At 33.4% G+C, this 18,583-nt stretch overlaps 1 protein-coding gene across 1 annotated transcript in view; it reads right to left on the bottom strand.

The window, feature by feature from the left end:
- Nucleotides 1-18,583, bottom strand: part of GPC5 (glypican 5) — a 2,065,974-nt gene that overhangs the window by 1,974,797 nt on the left and 72,594 nt on the right. Inside the window, exon 2 of the mRNA XM_031963619.1 lies at nucleotides 17,050-17,211. Coding sequence (XP_031819479.1) covers nucleotides 17,050-17,211 — 162 coding nt within the window. The remainder of the gene's footprint in view (nucleotides 1-17,049; nucleotides 17,212-18,583) is intronic.

Here is an 18,583-nt window from a genome sequence, read left to right as displayed (position 1 = left end):
GCCAAGAAAAACCCCAAAGTTGGACATAACTGAAATGACTGAACAACAAAAATATTCAGTGGAAAGCTCTTTCAGAATCAGACCATGGCTCCTGCATTTCAAACTTCTCAAAGTATGCTCTGCCTACCTGTGACATTCAATAAACATCATTAACTGACAACTATGCAAATATACAACTCAAAGAAGGAAAGGAAAATAAGACATAAAATATTTTGTTAAATCTATCTAGACTACATCTTGAGGCTAATTCTACTAAAGTACTCATTACATTACATTAAAGACGGAACATTTAATTTAAAAAGATTTTTAACAACCAACATAACTTATTTGTTTGCATTTTTATTTTTATCTACTAAAGTACTCTTTACATTAAAGACTGAACATTTAATTTAAAAAAAGATTTTTAACAACCAACATAACTTGTTTATAGTTTTATTTTTATCTAGTAAAGTACTCTTTACATTAAAGACTGAATATTTAATAAAAGAAAAGATTTTCAACAACCAACATAATTTATTTGTTTATATTTTTATTTTTAGAGACTGGATGGTTTGTCTCTCATTCATTTTGAAAATATCAGGGCTACCCACAAGTCGAAACTCAGTACTGATCACCAAACATGTTTTGACTTATGTTTCTGACTTAAGTAAGTTCACTTACCTTAGGTAAGGATATAGATTTAATGCCAAATTTAGACACTGATCAGCATTGCCCACTCTAACTCAGAAGTCTCACACTCAAAAGATCTGCCCATCTGAGCCTGCCCAATAGATGGAATTATAGGCCTGTGCTACCACATTTTATTAATATTATTCAAAATTAAATATTATTATACTTACCTCCTCAGAAGTTGAAAAATAAAAATATTATAAAGGAAAAAATCTGAATTTTTTTCAGATCTATTGGGCATCAATTTTCTTTATTAATACTGAAAATATTCTTTGTCAATGAAGTTTCATTTCTATCTGGAAATATATTTATCTTCCTAAAAATTATGTTTTATTAATTTACCCAAAAAATCCATTTTTCACCAGTTTTAATATCTGACTACATACATGCTTTTCAAGAAGCATTGGGAAAAGATCTACTAAGTGATAGCGATAGAAGATTTAGCAATTATTTCTCCATCTGGTAGCACAAGGATAGCTTTATGTGACATAAATCCAAACAAAGATGATGGGAATTGACAAAATTAGGTAAAGATACAAGAGTCAAGAATGATTAATTTCCTGGGAATTCAAATTAAGGCCAAGTTTATGTTCACTATTCACCCTTCCATGCCTTCCCCCAACCCCATTCTTTCTGAGACTCTCAACTGTTTTTCTGCTCAGTTTTTATCATTTCTTCAATAAGGAATATTTCTTCAACTCACCCCATCTGTGGTACTCTCCATCTCACATTTGTGATCAAATCCACTCTCTGTTCAAAAAATGGCTTCACTGCTCCATTTAGATACACACTAGCCCTTTAATTCTTTAAAGCTCAATTTAAACCTGTCTATACTCATGTAAATTCTTTTCCAGTTTCAGAAGGAAAAGAAATTACACAACACCAAACCAAGTATACTTATAATCTTAAATCATTTTACCTTCCTCCATATACTAATTAGACAAGATAAATTCATTCACAACTAACTAGTCATGCCAAAATAACTTTTTACCGTTTTGACAGGAGAACTAGCCTGGGAAATCAGGAGACTGCCAAATATATAATGTACCTATATTTTAGAAAGACATCTGGCCAAGTCTCCCATGGAGTCTCCCAAGAACACAAAATCTGGAGGCACAGAAATAGTAAAATAAGAGAGATGGACCATATAACTCCTTCCATCTTGCCATTCTATGATCTTAAAAATTTTTTGTGGACAAGATACAGGGATGTGTTCCAGATAATAATAAAATTAGGCAGGTGAATATATGTAGGATGAATTCAGATTATGTTATACAAACATGAATACACTCTTGCTGTTCTTTCAAAAAAATGCATAAAGGTTTATCACTTGATTACATATAAATATACCAGGGAAAAAACAATATGATTCTTCAATTATGTTCACATCTTACATTTTCAAATTAATTGATTGTTCAAGGCTAGGATTTTTTTCACAGTCCATTAATCAGTGAAAATATGTGTGTTTTCAAGGTTTATATTCCCCACAAAGAGTCAAGCTCAGTGAAATAAAAATTTCCTACACTTCTTATCTAGGCACTATACATTAAATAGTTAGCTTTAAGAATTAAAGTACAAGTAGAAACATAATTCATTAATTTTTTAAATAATTCTTTCCTGCTATTGACATTACTCAGCACTCAGTCTTAGAGTTAATACAATTTATGCGCTATTATAGCCAGGAATTTTTGAAGACTATTTATTCCCATATGTTTTGGAAATGTATGAGTATGTGTAGAGAAAATTAAATGGGGAAGGATATTTGTACCCACAAAACACATTTTACTGGTTTATATAAAGAGATATATTTGCTGGAGCAAAAATCAATTAATAAAATATCTTATAAAACAAAGTCATAGGAATAATATATATGAGAACAATGATAGTGTAATGAAAAGTAACTAGGAAACAGTTTAGAAATCTATCAGTGCAATTATTAACAATGACTCCAGAAATATGCTACCTAACTCTTAATAGAGAAGTTATACACTCAAAACGCAGGATGAATCATGTGTTTGGACATGGAAAATCTATTGAAATGTTTTACTTAATTATACTTGTGACAAAGATTGTGTTGATTTTTATTGTTTTGTTTTTCCCCAAAGGGGAAGTTGAGGGAAAAGAAGAGCTAGCAATAGTCTTGCCAAAAAATAAAAAGAGAGAAAAAAAGATAAAAGGGTCATTTGAATCTTGTGAGAGAACAGAAAATACAGAAGAAAACATATAAGCAGAATAACTTCTAAATTAATATGCTGAATTTGTAATATACTATGTTATGTTTATATATAATACACTTGCATATATCATATATAAGCAAGCATATAAAGCAAGCTTTACATAACAGAGATTCATAGTTTCACATAAAAAGATAAATACAATTTTAAAATAAAAGCAAGTCTTTTCCACCTCAGCTTTAAAATGATCATTATCATCATGACATTCTAATTGTAGGTATTTGAATCCAAAGTCTTTTTTAGCAAAAAATGACACCACCATTTCCTTCTTTTCCAAACTATATAATTAGGCTCCTGGCCTTAACAGCCACACTGTAGTGTAAGCCTTACCAAATCAATTCAGTCCCCTTTACCTTAGTAACACCCTAGACAATATAGCTAATTTTATTTTTATAAGAATGTGACATCAAAATAGAGATAAAGGAACTAAAGGAGAATTTTAAAGTATAGCTAATTTTATTTTTTATAAGAATGTCCCATCAAGAAAGAGATCATATAGTACTGATCAGAAGAGAAAGAATAATGCAGCAATTCCCTCCTGCCAGATACTTGTCAGCATATACTAATCTGACAAAGACATTATGTTGTGTGGTGTAATGGCCAGAATACTACATTTGTAGTTAATAAGACCCGAATTCAAATCTTTTTGTGGATAGTCACTATCTATATGGCCACGGTCAAATCACCTGATCTCTCAGAATCTCAAATGTGCTCCTCTGTAAAATGAAGATTATGTTTTACAGTATCTATTTTGAAGATTGGATGCCAAATTAAAATGATTATTTATGGAAAGTACTTTGTGAGTTTTAAAGATATGTGTATTACAATTAGCATTGTTATTCCTATATTCTTATAAGGAAATAAACTAGATTTTTTTCAGATATATTAGAGATCTTCTGTACTTATCAATTAGTAACTATAAAAATTAGAGATTGTAACCAAAGACAATCTTGTATTTATTCAGTTTACTTCTTAGTATAAACCAAGAGCAAATTATTCTACTGAGTAAATTAAAAGTACAAATATTCCTTTCTTAATAAAGTAAATGTGTTCCAACCAAGTTCTCTATAAAACAGATAATTCCACTTTTTTCTGTGTCTTCCATTATAAAATTAGAAAGATAGGCTACTGGTTGTAGTTGAATAGGCAACAATTTTTTTTTACTATAAATGTACATATACATTTACAATATAAATGCAGGTAATACAAATACACAAAAATAAATATCTTCAATTATTCAAAGGATCAGCATTGTTATTAATGGAACAATTCCTTCCATCTTGTACAATTCTCTTTCATTTCCTTCTATAAAAGGAAAATGGGGCTTTAACCAATGTGATGGAGACAGGGGAGTAGACTAAGAGGACTTCCTCATATTCTCTTGACAGGAGGACACCAATGGAATACATCAGCTGTGCATTGATTAGTCTTCACTTCTCACTTTGCTGGCACTTCTTATTTTTTATTACATATCTTTCTGAAACTATCATTTACATGGTTTTTCCCTCATAAATCTTTGTTTATTATATGTTCGAGTCTACTCACAACGACCATTGTCTTTGGCTAAATTCTCGATTTCAATTCTTCAGAGACTGTAGCATTTCATGATTTGCAGTCATAAACATAACTGGAAAAATGTTGTTTTAAAAAAGAATGGATTCCTTTTTTTCTTTCTGGAAGATGCTTCAGATCTTTTATTTTTAAATCATGATGTTTCTAACAGGCATTCCAGCCCATTTTTCTTATCCTCTTCAACCCTGAGACCAGCCCATTACTTATTTAGTATGCTTAGACAAGATTACATAGATAGATAGATGCCCCAATAGATACAAGCTCTTTAGCTGCTTATCCAACTGCATATTATGTTCTAGATACAGGTAATGTGAAGAAGCACAGCTTGGAGATAGAACAGAAGTTAGAGACCAATTCCCTTAATTTACAGATGAGGAAATTAAGATTCCAGAAGATGAAGCAATTTGCCTAAAGTTATAAAAGTAGTAAGCATCAATGGCAGAATTGAATACAAATCCTGTGAGTTCTAACTCACTGCTCTCTCCCCTGATCTACACTGTTTCCTTTTGAACAAAGACAACATTCTTGATTCACATAGTTTTTTTTTTCCTAGCAATAAATATATAAAACTCCTTTGAAAAATTATGGCTCTTATTTAGGAACGTTTTTAGTGTTTCAGAATTAGATGTCATCTAGAAACAAAAGCACTTTATCATCTACTGGAAATTCTGGGACAGAGCCAAAATGGCAGAGAATAGACAGCTTCCCTCAGAATCAACAGATTCTAAATGGATTTTTGAAGTGATAGAACACACAAACATTCAAAGTGTAATAATTGTCCAGTTTAAGATATCTTAAAAAGACTTCAGCAAAGGTTTGTTTCAATTGGGCAGAGGAGAACACAGTCCAGTGCCAGCACTACAGGAGAATCTTAGCAGGAAGCTTCTAGCCAAAATACAGCAGTGTTGGCAACTCTGTCCTGGTTCAGAAGTCCAGTGGATCAGCAAACCAGCTGTGAGACCTCCAATATAACTACAGAAAGCAAATTGTGAGCCCCCAAATCCCAGCATAACAAGTAGGACTTGTCAAGACCCACTCAGCACAATGGACACCTGCAGCACCACTGGCCCCAGTGCAATCAGTGAAATGCCCCTGTTCCCCAGCAAAAGAAGCTTAGAACAATCTACCCTGTGCCCTAGGAGTAGAGCTCAATTTTTTTAAATGAGAAAAAAGTGCTCTGATTATAGAAAGCTATTATTAAGAGAGGGAAGATCAGAATACAAACCCAGAACAGGACAACAAAAGCAAAATGCCTTCAGGTGAAGCTTCAAAGGAGTACATGAACTGGTCTCAAGCTCAAAAGGCTCTCTTGAAAGCATTCAGAAAAGATCTTAAAAGAGAGACAGAAAAAAATGGGGTAAAGAATTCAGACTATGTAGGAAAATTATTAAAGTTTGAGGAGGAGGAAGCCAACAGCTTGCAAAAAAAAGCACAGAAATTGACTGGAAAAAAAAAAACTCCTTAAAAAAAATAAACGTTCAAATGGGAAAAGAAAACAATTCCTTAAAAATGGAATTGATGAAATGGAAAAAGAAAAGCACTCCTTTAAAAAATGGAATTGGTGAAATGGGGGAAAAAATCCACCAGAAATTTTTCTTTGACTTTGGTTCTGAATTATATCTCTTCTGTAACAGTGATTGTAAAGATTATGATGAATTGTGTTTAGAGAATTATTTTGGTACTTCGCTGAGAGCAATATCCAAAACCTTTTCCCCTGCAAAGTAGGCTAGTTTTTCCTTCAAAGATTTTGAATCTGTCATCGAGATTTGATTGGCTCTGGAGACTAAAGCTTTGCTCACAAGCATAGGTTCTTAGTCATCTTGGTACAATCAGGTAGAATACAAGAAACTGGAGCCCTTTCCTAAGGTTTCACACCATATAGACTAGCTTCATGAACAATAATAGGAAGCTGTGTCCAACTGAATCACTTCTTTATGCTGGATGAAAATATTTCTTCTCTGCTCTGACCTTTCTTCCTCAATGGCTACATAAACATGTTGCTTACTGTTTGTTAGATGGACTACATGTGCCTCATATCATTTCAGTTTGGTACCTGAACTATCACAGAACGAGTCTGAGTCAGGTCCTACCCATTACATACACCTACACTGAATACATTTGCTATAAAGTAAAACTGAATTTTTAAAAAGTAGAAAGTCAACTATACTGTAAAATCATATAGAAACTTGTAGACAATTCATTCACCAAACATCTACCAAAACTCTAATATGTAGGCACTGAAGTAAGTCCTAGAGATCAAATATTAAAGAAGACATGGCTCCTATTCTGAAGGAGTTTACACTTGAATAGGAGAGATGATGGATAAATAGATAACTGCAATATAAAGCAAATACAATAAAAAGAATTTCTAAAATATCAATAGAGACTAGGAAGGAAAGATCACTTTGTGTCATAGACTCTTTTGACAACCTGGTAAAATCTATGGATTGTTTCTTAAAATATTTTAAATGTATAAGACGAAATATATAGAATTTGAATACAATTATTATAATTCTATTGAAATACACTTGTCCAATTTTTTTAATTTTGCAAAGTTTAGAATCATTACACTAGAACACAGAATAGTCCAATATATCTTCTATTTCATAGCTTCTCAAATATATAAAAACACATAAGCCAGTCATCCCAATTTCTTCTAACCCTTTTACAATGGATATAAGTTTCAGACATACCCTTCCCCCTTTTTCCTTTTCTTCCTCTAGATAGTTTCTATATTATCCATTTTCCTTTTAATAATATTTGATACACAGAATTAAATACAATATTCCTGATACCATTCTTGATAGACATATACAATGTACAGTGGGTTACTTTGTGCTTTATATTCTGAAAAAACTTTTGTAGCAGTTTCCTTTTATAAATGATAGAAAACTTAATTAACAAATGATTAAGAAAACTTAACCAAGAAAACTTGGTTTCCCAAGGTTGTAATTCTTATCAATGCCTTCTGATACCAGGAGAACAAGTTATACAATAATAGTACTGTAAAAACAAACAATTTTGAAAGACTTAAAAACTCTGATCAGTGCAATGATCAACCAATGATGAAGCATACTATCCACCTATATATCCAGCTCCCAAAAGTTAGGTGAAGAGTTCAGGATGAAGACTGGGACAAAGTTGATTGGATTTTTTTTCCAAAGAGGAGGGATATAGAAGAGAGAAAGAATAAATGTTTTGTTCCGTGAAAAAAAATTAATTCATTTAAAAAAAAAGAAAAGAAAAGAAAGAATATCTTCTGTCACTACTGTATACACAGATAAATCCTCAAAAGTAGGTAATGGTTTTCAGATTGGAATTCCTATAAAGGTTTTTGATGTCATTAGTTATGATCCCTGAAAAGAGGCACATATCTCCATCACTATATCTCCATCACTGTAAACTGTTCAACAAATATCCTTCATCAAAAAGAAACAATTTCAGTGAATGGTGTCTTCTTCCTCTGAGTTCTCATGCTAATTCTCTTGTGCAACTGCTATTATCACCTTGTAGTTTAAAAGGAAACCTCTTCCTTCTAATTTCCTCTTTAAAAAAGTTTTAGATTTTGTCTATCTATTTACACCAGGAAAAGGTATTTTTATTGTTTCTTAGCATTTTTCACAAGTCTCCTGCTGAGCTTTTTTCTTTCAGTTCTGACACCATCATTATAGGCTACCTTCTTTTGGATCCATCCTTTATTATTTATTTTTAAAAAGAGGTAAATAATTCATAGGCTAATTTAAAATTCTTACATTAAACACTTCAACATTGGAAAGTATCTTATTTTTAATATCCTTCTCTTTATATCATTTTATATTATATTAAAGTTATGTTCCTATTCTTTTCCTTAAAACCAATAACTTTTTCTGATAACAGATTTATGAAAGTTTTAAGTAAAAAGAAGAGTAGTGTTAAAATACTATCTTTTACTGAGTGATATCAGATAGAGCTGCATTTCCCATGTTAATTACTGTTCTAAGACCCTTTCCAGTCTCTTACTGATGCACAAATTGCAAAACTTAATACGGTCAGAAGAAATCCTCAGTATCATTCAATCCTAAATAAGCATAACATTTTTTCTTATGCCTCTGAAAAATAAGAAGCAGGTACCAGTTCAAAAGATATCAAAAAAGAGTACTTGCCCAAGGAGAATTTATATGTATTCATTGGGTTTTGTTTTGTTTTGTTTCTACTGAAAGAAGAAAAAATAACTAATCTATTGGGAGATTGGAATAAATCCTTCTGGGCCTGATACTCTCAAACTAATAAATTTTAGACAAAGGAAATAGTCATATAAAATCAAGACAGTATTTTGGAAATGGTGCCTGGTTCAGTCTTATGAACTCATTCTGTACTCAAACATTTATAAGAACAGTGATTAAATTTAAAGGACAAAGTGGAAACAAAAGCAGATTAGTTACTCGAGGAAAATAAAGTTACAGACAAGACGACTACATTAACAATACCATCTAGTCTCTTGGCAAGCTGGTAAAATCATGTATATATAGAAAATGTAGACATGTGTTTGTTTTTCATATAGAAAGCTTTCAACAAAATAGTATCTTTGGTACTCTCTAACAGGCAAGATACAGTTCATTTAATGGCAAATTTACATGCAATATCATAATCAATGAGATGGGCATACGAGAAGAATACATTCCAAAGCAGTTAACTGCACAGTGAAGGCTGAAGAGAAAAACAGTGGAGAGGGGGCAAAAGCCTTGGACAGAGAGGAAGGAAAATAAACACAAAAGACAGAAATAAAGACTCATTTACCATATAAGTCCACTTAATTCAAATAGTGGAAAAGACCCCACCACAAGTGTTTCCTTGTTGATTTATCCTTAAAATGAAGGTCTTTAGAGAGTACCAAAGATACTATTTTGTTGAAAGCTTTCTATATGAAAAACAAACACATGTCTACATTTTCTATATATACATGTATGCATGTGTATGTGTATTATTTCCTATATATCTGTTAAGGATCTGAACATTTTATCTGGTAATCTCTCTTTTTATCTTCCTACCCCAGGAAAAACACAGAGCCAAGCACTCACATGGCTAAAACAATCTAACCAGAAGAAATTTAATAAATTGTTATTTTTCTTTGAACTTTATGATACTTTGGGATTCAGAATATTTGTAGTTAGCAAATAGTTACTTTTTTATTAAATAGACTAGTAATTTTTACAAATTCCGTATCATATTTTACAATCCATCTTTTCCTCCTGTGAAGATCTGAAATGCCCCCCCTTAATTTTAATAGGAAATAAGTAATTTTTTCTCTGCCATCAACAACATTCCCAAATTCCTAAAGGCAATAACAGCAAGAAGTAAATACTTAATAGATAATTTTTATAGAATTTAAAACCTGGAAGGGAACTGGAGAAGGTTTGGTTCAGTCCTCTAATTTTACAGATGGAAAACCTGTAGCACAGAGAAGTTAAGCACTTACCTAGATCACATTGTTATTTCTTTGAAAAATTCAAGTCTCCAATCATAAGATATGATTCTTGGTAATTTGAATCTTATCAAACCAAAATGCCTTAAGTTTTAGTCTCTCAAAAATCTTCATAAGTGAAACTACTCGTGACTTTCACTTGTTCCTCCTTCCATTTCACAGAGTAACCTGTGTCAGGAATACTTGAGTTCCTACCTATCCTGGATTCTCTATTCAAATATTTTTTTTTTGTTTTACTAGTTCCAATTCATTTTTGTTAGGTGTGAGGTAGCATCTCAGAGTTGTTTTGATTTGCTTTTTTCTAATCAATTTGGAACAATTTAAAATATGACCATGAACAGCTTTGATTTTGTCTTCTGATAATTGCTTATTCATAACATTTAGCCATTTATCAGTTGGAGAATGGCTCTTAATTTTATAAATTTGACTTGGTTTCCTATATATTTATGAAATGGGGCTTTTATCAAAGAAACTGGCTCTGATTTTTAATATTATTTCATTGTCTTTGGTAACTTTTAACAAAATGTAGTTTCCCTGATTACTCTTTCAATTAGGTTTCATTTTGCTTTTGCCTTGTCTGAGATTGCCATCCCTGCCCTCTTCATTTCACTTGAAGTTTAATAGACTCTGCTCTAGCTCTTCATTTTAATTTTGTTTGAGCATCTTTCTGTATAAAGTATGTATGTGTGTGTATGTGTGTGTGTGTGTGTCTTGTATACAACATATTGCTGGATTCTGTATTTTTCTGATTTATTCTGCAATCTGCTTTTTTCTATGAGTTAGAGTTTCAGCCCTCTACATATTCCCATTCACATTCACAGTTATGATCATTAACTATGCATTCCCCTCCATCCCATTTCCCCCTTTTTATCCTATCTGTCTTGCTTTGATCATTGCCTCTCTACCTTCTTCATTACCCCCCTGATCTCTTATCCCCTTCTCCCTTCTATCTCCCTATTGGGTAAGATATATTTCTATGCCTGAATGTGTGTATATGTGTATATATATACACATATACACACACATATATTCTGTACTCTTTAAATCAATTTTTTTTGACAATGAGAATCAAGCATTACCACATCCATCCCCCATTTCTCCCAGGGTGCTTCCCCTCTTTGTGTTTGAAGATTTGCCCCATTCTATTTCTCTCTTCCCTCTTAATCCCAGTGCATTCCTCCTTCTCATCACTACAATCTCTTTCTGAAGACCTTCATAACATAATTGATTTATGCCCATACTTTCTGTCTATGCAGACTTCTAATTGCACTATAATGATGAAATTCTCAGGAATTATATTTATCAACTGCTTGCATAGGAATATAAGCAGTTTAATTCCATTGAATTCCATATGACTAATCTTTCATGTTTACCTTTTCATGTGTCTCGAGTCTTCTATTTGAATGTCAAATTTTGTATTGATCTATGTAAAGTCATTTCTTCAGGAATGCTTGGAAGTACTTTATTTTATTAAATATCCATTTTTCTCCTGATGAATTGTACTTAGAATTGCTGGGTAGGTTATTCTTGGCTGTAATAATGCTGGAGAAACTGAGGCAAGATAGAAATTAGAGAGTTTTTTTTAATATTTTATTTGAGAGGGAGAGATTGTGCTGGGGGCATATTGCCCCCAGGACTGATTTCTCAAAGCCTCAGCAGGGAATTGAGGTTTCCATGAAATATACATACATATGGCTCTGAAGCTGTCAGGGTAGACCGAGGCAGGGGCAGAGTCTGAGCCCTGAGAGTGAGAACGGACCATCAATCCAGTTCTGACAGGGTCTAGGGTAGGACCATAAATTCTAATAAATTGGGATTAAAAAGAACAATGACAGAATGGGGGGAGGCACCAGACATTCTGATAAATTGGGGAGCTCTGGAGTCATGATATCTAAGATAGAAAGTCTTTCTCCTATCTGGATTAAATTTAGGAGGGAGAGGTGGTGTTGCAACCAGGGAGATTGATGCAGAAGAATTCAAGGAAATGAAGCAGAACAATTCAGGGAAAGTGAGGCAGAATAGTTCATAGAAACTGAAGCAAAACAATTTAGGAAAACTGAGGCAGGACAATAAAAGGGAACTGTGGCACAACATTAATGCTATGTCCTTTGTTCTTAAGAATATCATATTCCAAGTCATTTGCTCCGATAACACTGGAAACTGCTAAGTCTTGTGTGATCATAACTGTGGCTCCCTGATATTTAAATTGTTTCTTCCTGGATGTTTGCAATATTTTCTCCTTAACCTGGGACCTCTGAAATGTGGCTATAATATTTCTGGGAATTTTCATTTTGGGATCTCTTTCAGGAAGTGATCAGTGGATTTTTTTTCAAATTCTATTTTACTTTCTGGTTGTATGATATCAGGGCAGTTTTCCTTTAGAATTTCTTTAAAGATATGTAGAGGGCTGAAACTCTTAAGTCATTGCACTGAGGTCGGTTCAAGCACTTAGGTCTAATTACCAATTGGATGTGCTTGGGGAATGGCCCTTCCCACTCTCCCATGCTGGCTCGATAATTGTTGTATACAGAGAATTGTAGGAGAGACTAGGGGTTAGAGTAAGACTAGTCAGGGTCACTCGCTGGGCAGGAGAAGAAAAAGGAAAGTTGCAGAGATTCTATTTCCATCCAATTCAATCCTACCCCTAAAGACCAAGAATAAAGACTAAGGACTTTTGCTTATCCTGACTCCAGCTGATTCTAAGGTATCCAGGGTGCTAATGTGGTCATCACAAAGACAGGGTCTAGATTTTATTTTTGTTGGTGACTTTCAGGTAGCTCAATAATTCTTAAAATATTTCTCCTTTCTCTATTTTTCAGGTGAGTTGTTTCTCCAAGAAGATACTTCTCATTTTCTTCTATGTTTTTTCATTCTTTTGACTTTGTTTTATCATTTCTTGAAGTCTCATGGAGTCATTAACTTATGCTTATTAAATTCAAATTTTTAAGGAATTATTTCTGTGTATGTCTGTGCATCTGTCCCTGTCTCTGAATGTCTATTTCTCTCCTCTTCCCTTTTCCTGCTCTCCTCTCTCTCTGACTGACTCCCCCTCTCTCTCTCTCTCTCTCTCTGCTTTGTGTCTCCCTCTCCCTCCTTCTCTCATTTTTTTTCCTGATTTTTCCTCCACCACTCATCCATTTATTTATCTCTTATTTTTGTGGCATTGGCCAATTAGTAGTTATCTGAGGCTTTGCCTGTAGTTGTATCCACTTTGTTGTCTTCTTCTAAGTTTATGTCTTGGTTTTTCCAGCTACCATAGTAGATTTTTCTGAGCAAGTTCTTTTTTTTGTTACCGTTTATTTCCCCAGACTACTTCTTGTTTTTGAACTTTATGTTAAAGTTGGGCTCTGACTCAGATGTGGTTGGGAAGGCACTGTGTCAAACTTCGGGGTTTTTTATCCTACTCTCTTGAAAGCTTGTTCTAGAAATCTGCAAGTTTTTGGTGTTTTCAAAGTAGTGTTATTCAGGAGAAGATGTGTTCACTGCTCTTCTGGTCTGTGTTCTAGTCTCTAATCAAGAAAGGCCCTTTTTTCCCTGCAGCTCTTCTTCTTGGCCCTAGAACTATAATTAGATTCTCTGCTCCTTTGTGATGAATCACAAGCATTCCTCTCCATCCTGGAACTGCAACCCAGAACTGCTTATGGGCAATATAATCACCAATTGGCACAAACCCAGCCAATGTCAGCAAAGGGTCTTTTATAATATCTTTTTTTAACTGGTGGTAAGACCCCCTTTATCATATCTGGTCTGAGAATTCCCAAAGTTGCTGCTGCTGTTGTTGCTATCACCTCCAAGTCCCAGAACTCTTGCTCTTGCTCCACTCCAGATATTCACCCACCTCCACCTCTGGGCATTTACCCACCCTGACATTACAGACCTTTTTGTGGTCCTCCTTAGTTGTCTTTGGATGGAAACGTGACTCTTTCTGACCTTTTGTTAACTGTGCCACTCCAAAATTTGATTTGAAATGTTATTTTAAAATTGTTTCGTGTGAAATATGGGGAGAATTCTTCTGGGTCCCAGCCTGTGATTCACCCCAAACATTTGAACTTTAAAACATTATATAAATATTAATGATTTCTTGATTTCCACATATTCCTATTGGTGATGATTTTTTCACGTAGCTATATAATTCATGAGTTTTAGTGAGAGGAACTTCCTTTACTAATTCAAAGTAATAAGCTTTTCTGTAATTCATAATTTTAGAGAGAAGTTTTAACTTGTCCATGATCATTTCAAAAATACATCTCAGAAATGGATTTTGAAGCCATGTCTTTTTAATATGAAGGCTAGCATTCTATCCACTATTCGGCAGCGAGATAGTATAGTGGGCTAGACCCAAAGTCAGGAAGATCTGAGTTTAAATATACCTTCAGATATTTACTAATTGTGTGATCCTGAACAAATCATTTAATAACCTCTGTCAGCCTCAGTTTCCTTATATATAAAATGGCAATAATAGTGGACATTTTTCTTTTTCCAAAAGAAACTGAAATATCCTAAAAGTATTTCCCCAAAATTTTCTCAATATAAGGCAAAAAGAAAAAATTCTTCATCCAACTCATATGAATTGTATTATCATTAATCTCTACATATATCATTTTATATGAATCTCCAAAACATCTTTGTGATTGAGTATATGTTTTAATAACCTCGAACTACATAAAGATTTTATATGGTATGTATGTACACTTGTTAGCAATAGATTATGATGCCAGGAAATACATACCTGGAAGATAATCATGATTATTGTTAATATTGGCAAGAAAGATTTAGATTCAAATCATGTTTCATGTATATATACTAGATGACCCTGAAAAAAATCAATTAACTTATTTCAGCCTCAGTTTTCTCATCAGTCTGCCTCACAATAATAAAAGCACCTGCCTCACAAGATTGTAATGAATAGTATGAGATTGTACATTTACATGTTTTTCAAATCTTAAAATATCACATAAATAGTATTTTTATTACTTTTCCCTTGATTTCTACAATCCATACTTTACAGGGCTGCTAGATCAAAACTCTTGACACTACTACCTTATATAATGGACATTTCAAGCTTCTATCAAACTTCTTGAAAACTTCTTGAAAAAAAGTAGATTCTCCCACTTCCTTGCTGTAAATAATTCACTACAATTTGGCTTGTGTCTCCAAAAAATTTTAATGAAACTTTTCTCAAAGATCACCACTTAGTGAGTTTTTTGGTTTTTTGTTTTTAATTCATTTTCCTTCTTGATTTTTCTACATTCTTTAAATCTACATTTAGCTCCCTCTTTTAAGACACTACTGTCATGCTTTGGTCCTTAAAACTTCATATTTTCCCACTGCATTTACTAAATTCACATTCTCCTATTGTATTTATATATCCTTCACAGGTCTGTTCTCCTCTTACAAAGCCCTTAAGGTGAGTGTTCTCCAGAGTAACTAAATTTCAAGCAACCCACATGAAATTCTTCATTTATACTCTCATGTTGTGTAGATAACACAATCCTATCATAAAATGATCAATAACATCATTTTCTTGAAACACTAAAATTTATCTTTATCACAATCCTTGGTTCAAATCACAATCCTTGGTTAATGATATATCTAGAAATGTCTTTTACCAACAATTTAAAATAAAAGTCCATTATAAATATAGCACTGTTCATTTTGTTTTTCAAAAAAGACACTAAATGTATAACATTTTCAAAAATTTGACATTTCAAAAGATTTCCATGTTAATGTTTAGTAATTTATCATTAACTTCATTTTCTTTCAACTTCAACATTACTCCAAAATTATACTACTCATTCCTTATGAAATACGTCTGTTTTAAAATTAAATTTTTAATCAGTTTTGTGAATTAGTCATAGATATAAACAAACCACAAATTGTTTAAACTGATTAACATTAATATGCTCATTCAAAAAATATTGTTGATACTAATAACACACATAATTTTATATAAAGTGTTGTACAATCTATATATTTACATGCCTGAGGTCCATATAATAACTAATGTTTTGTAAAACCAAAAATAAATTAGTCAATTATTTTTATTACAGTAATATGTAATTTTATAGAAGAGATTACTGAAATAAGAAACATTATCTCTTTTACTGCCATATAATTTTATAACACATTAATTTTTGTATTTTAATATATCATTAAAACCAAGGGAATCAAATAAAGAAAACAGCAATGGTAGGAGTTCTGCCTTTCAGCTTAATCCTAAAGCATTTAATCTACCTCCCCTCCCATCAGTGGCAATCATCAAACATTCACATATTCTAGCACATTACTATGCAGACATTCTAACACTCTTATTTGAAAATAACATCAGAATAAAGCAAAAACATTAGGCAAATGTTTTGTCTAGTTGAATTTTTAAACATGTAATCACTAAGCCAAAAATATTGGTTCTAATGATAAAATATTATTGTAGCCCTCCTAAGGTAAAGGCATAGTTTGACAGTTTTCCTTCTAGTAAATACTAAAAGAAAAATTATTGTTCTGTTAGCAATGGCTGCACAAGCACAGCACCCTGGGGATGCAAGCCTGGAATAAGTCAAACTTTAAATCATTCATTCATGCAATATGCATACTGAACACCTACTGTGTACAAGATCAGGCATTAGATGCGATGGAAAACACAAATGTGAATCTGCAATGTTCCCTACCTTTGAAGATTTATAACCTATATCTAATGTAATATTATCCTGTGAAACTAAGCATGGTTGTGGGATGGTCAAATGCATCTCTGGAAAGAAGAGTTTGTTTCTGCATTACCCTAGGCAGATACTTTTAAAGTTTCTGTAAGTCAAAGAAAAAATCCAATAACCTGAGGAAACCCAAGAGCTGAAATGTTTTCCAGGGTTGCTTAAATCACTGGATTCTGGTTGGAGACAATATAAGATCAGGTCATTCAACTCCAATTTAATTCATATTAAATTCAGAAAGCACACAAATTCCAAACCAAGGATGGACAAAAATCTTATAATGAACATAAAGGCCAATTTATTACTCAAAATATATATTTTTAGCAGTATATACTTCCAAAGGTATTTTCCAGCCTCTTTCCATGCCCAAAAGATGATGTGCTAAGTTTAGAATCCAAGAAATACTTGCCTTGAAAAGCAGCTGCATTGCGAGAAATTAGGAATTTTAATGTAGAACTTGAGGTCTGAAGGACTTGCTGTATATCCTGCCGGGCTGCCATTTGATATCTCTCTTCCATCTTTTTAGTACAGCAAGTAGGATTTTTGGATGTGCAAACCTGAAGATCAGGACCTGGAACATAGCAAATATTTTGTCATCAAAACTATTCAAGGATATGTGAGGAAAAAAAGAAATGACTTTTGTAACATTGTAGTAAACTATCCACTAGGCATTTTGCCATGAAACTGCAACTTCTTGACAACAATAGCAGCATCCAGTTATCCCTTTATCTCTGTGTCCACAGAGAAATACACATGTAGACTCCATCCTCCAGAGACCATGCTAGCTAATTGACCCAGCCGTCTAAGTAAACACTGGATTTGGATTTGGAGTCAGAAGATCTGAGTTCAAATACTGTTAGGGTTAGTTGGTTAGTTAGGTTACTAGTTGGGTTATCCCATGCAAGTGGATGCCTCTGTCTCTATCTGTGTGTGTGTGTGTGTGTGTGTGTGTGTGTGTGTGTGTGTGTGTGTTTCTGTCTCTTTGTCTCTGTTTCTTTGTCTATTTCTGTATGTATGACTCTCCTTCCCTCCCTCTCTCATTCTCTCTCCTTCCTTCCCTCTCTCATTCTCTCCTTCCCTCCCTCTCATAATCTCTCTCTCCCTCCCTTTCGCATTCTCTCTCTTTCCCTCTCTCTCACATTCTCTCTCTTTCCCTCCCTCTCACATTCTCTTTCCCTCCATCTCACATTCTCTTTCCCTCCATCTCACATTCTCTCTCTTTCCCTCCCTTCCTCTTTCTTTTCCTCCCTCTCTCCCTCTTTCCTTCCCTCTCTTTCTCCATCCTTTCCACTCTCCTTCCCATAATTTTCTCTGCAAAATGCAGATGACAAAAATAGCACCTACCTCCCAGGGCTGTTGAAAGGATTAAATGAGACTACCATATAAAGTATTTTGCAAACATTAAGGTACTTTTTAAATGTTATCTATAATTATGAGGAAATTTCCCCATTCAGCTTTGGCACTCTGCACTGACATGGAGTGGTCCTCATTAATGGCTGAGTGAAACCTCACTAGCCTACTGTCTTTATCCAGAAGCAGACCAGGCATCACATCCTTACTGACTAGTCACTCAAGCCTTCCTCCAGAAAACTAGGCTTGAAGCAGCACAGGTCATCTCGCTCTGACCACCTTTCTTCTTTTGCTCTTGTTCTGGGACCAGTAATCAAATTAACACAAGCATCACTCCTGAAAGAACAGGTCAATCTACTGCTCATGACTGTGCAAATCAAACTTTGTTCCCTGGTCACATATTCCAATACACAGTAAATGCTTAATATTTTTTCTTTCATTAATTCCTAGTATTGCTGAGAAAGGAAAGTGACAAATCCTCATGTAGCAATAAAAGCTACTTCTGTGACCTTCCATTAGGAAGAATGAAATATTATAGCATATAGAAATTTCAAAGATTACCTCAATCATCTATTTTCCTTCATTAAAATAAT

The sequence above is a fragment of the Sarcophilus harrisii genome, chromosome 3, assembly GCF_902635505.1.
Source record: "Sarcophilus harrisii chromosome 3, mSarHar1.11, whole genome shotgun sequence".
Classification (NCBI taxonomy): domain Eukaryota; kingdom Metazoa; phylum Chordata; class Mammalia; order Dasyuromorphia; family Dasyuridae; genus Sarcophilus; species Sarcophilus harrisii.
This window is presented reverse-complemented; position numbering and strand designations above follow the sequence as displayed.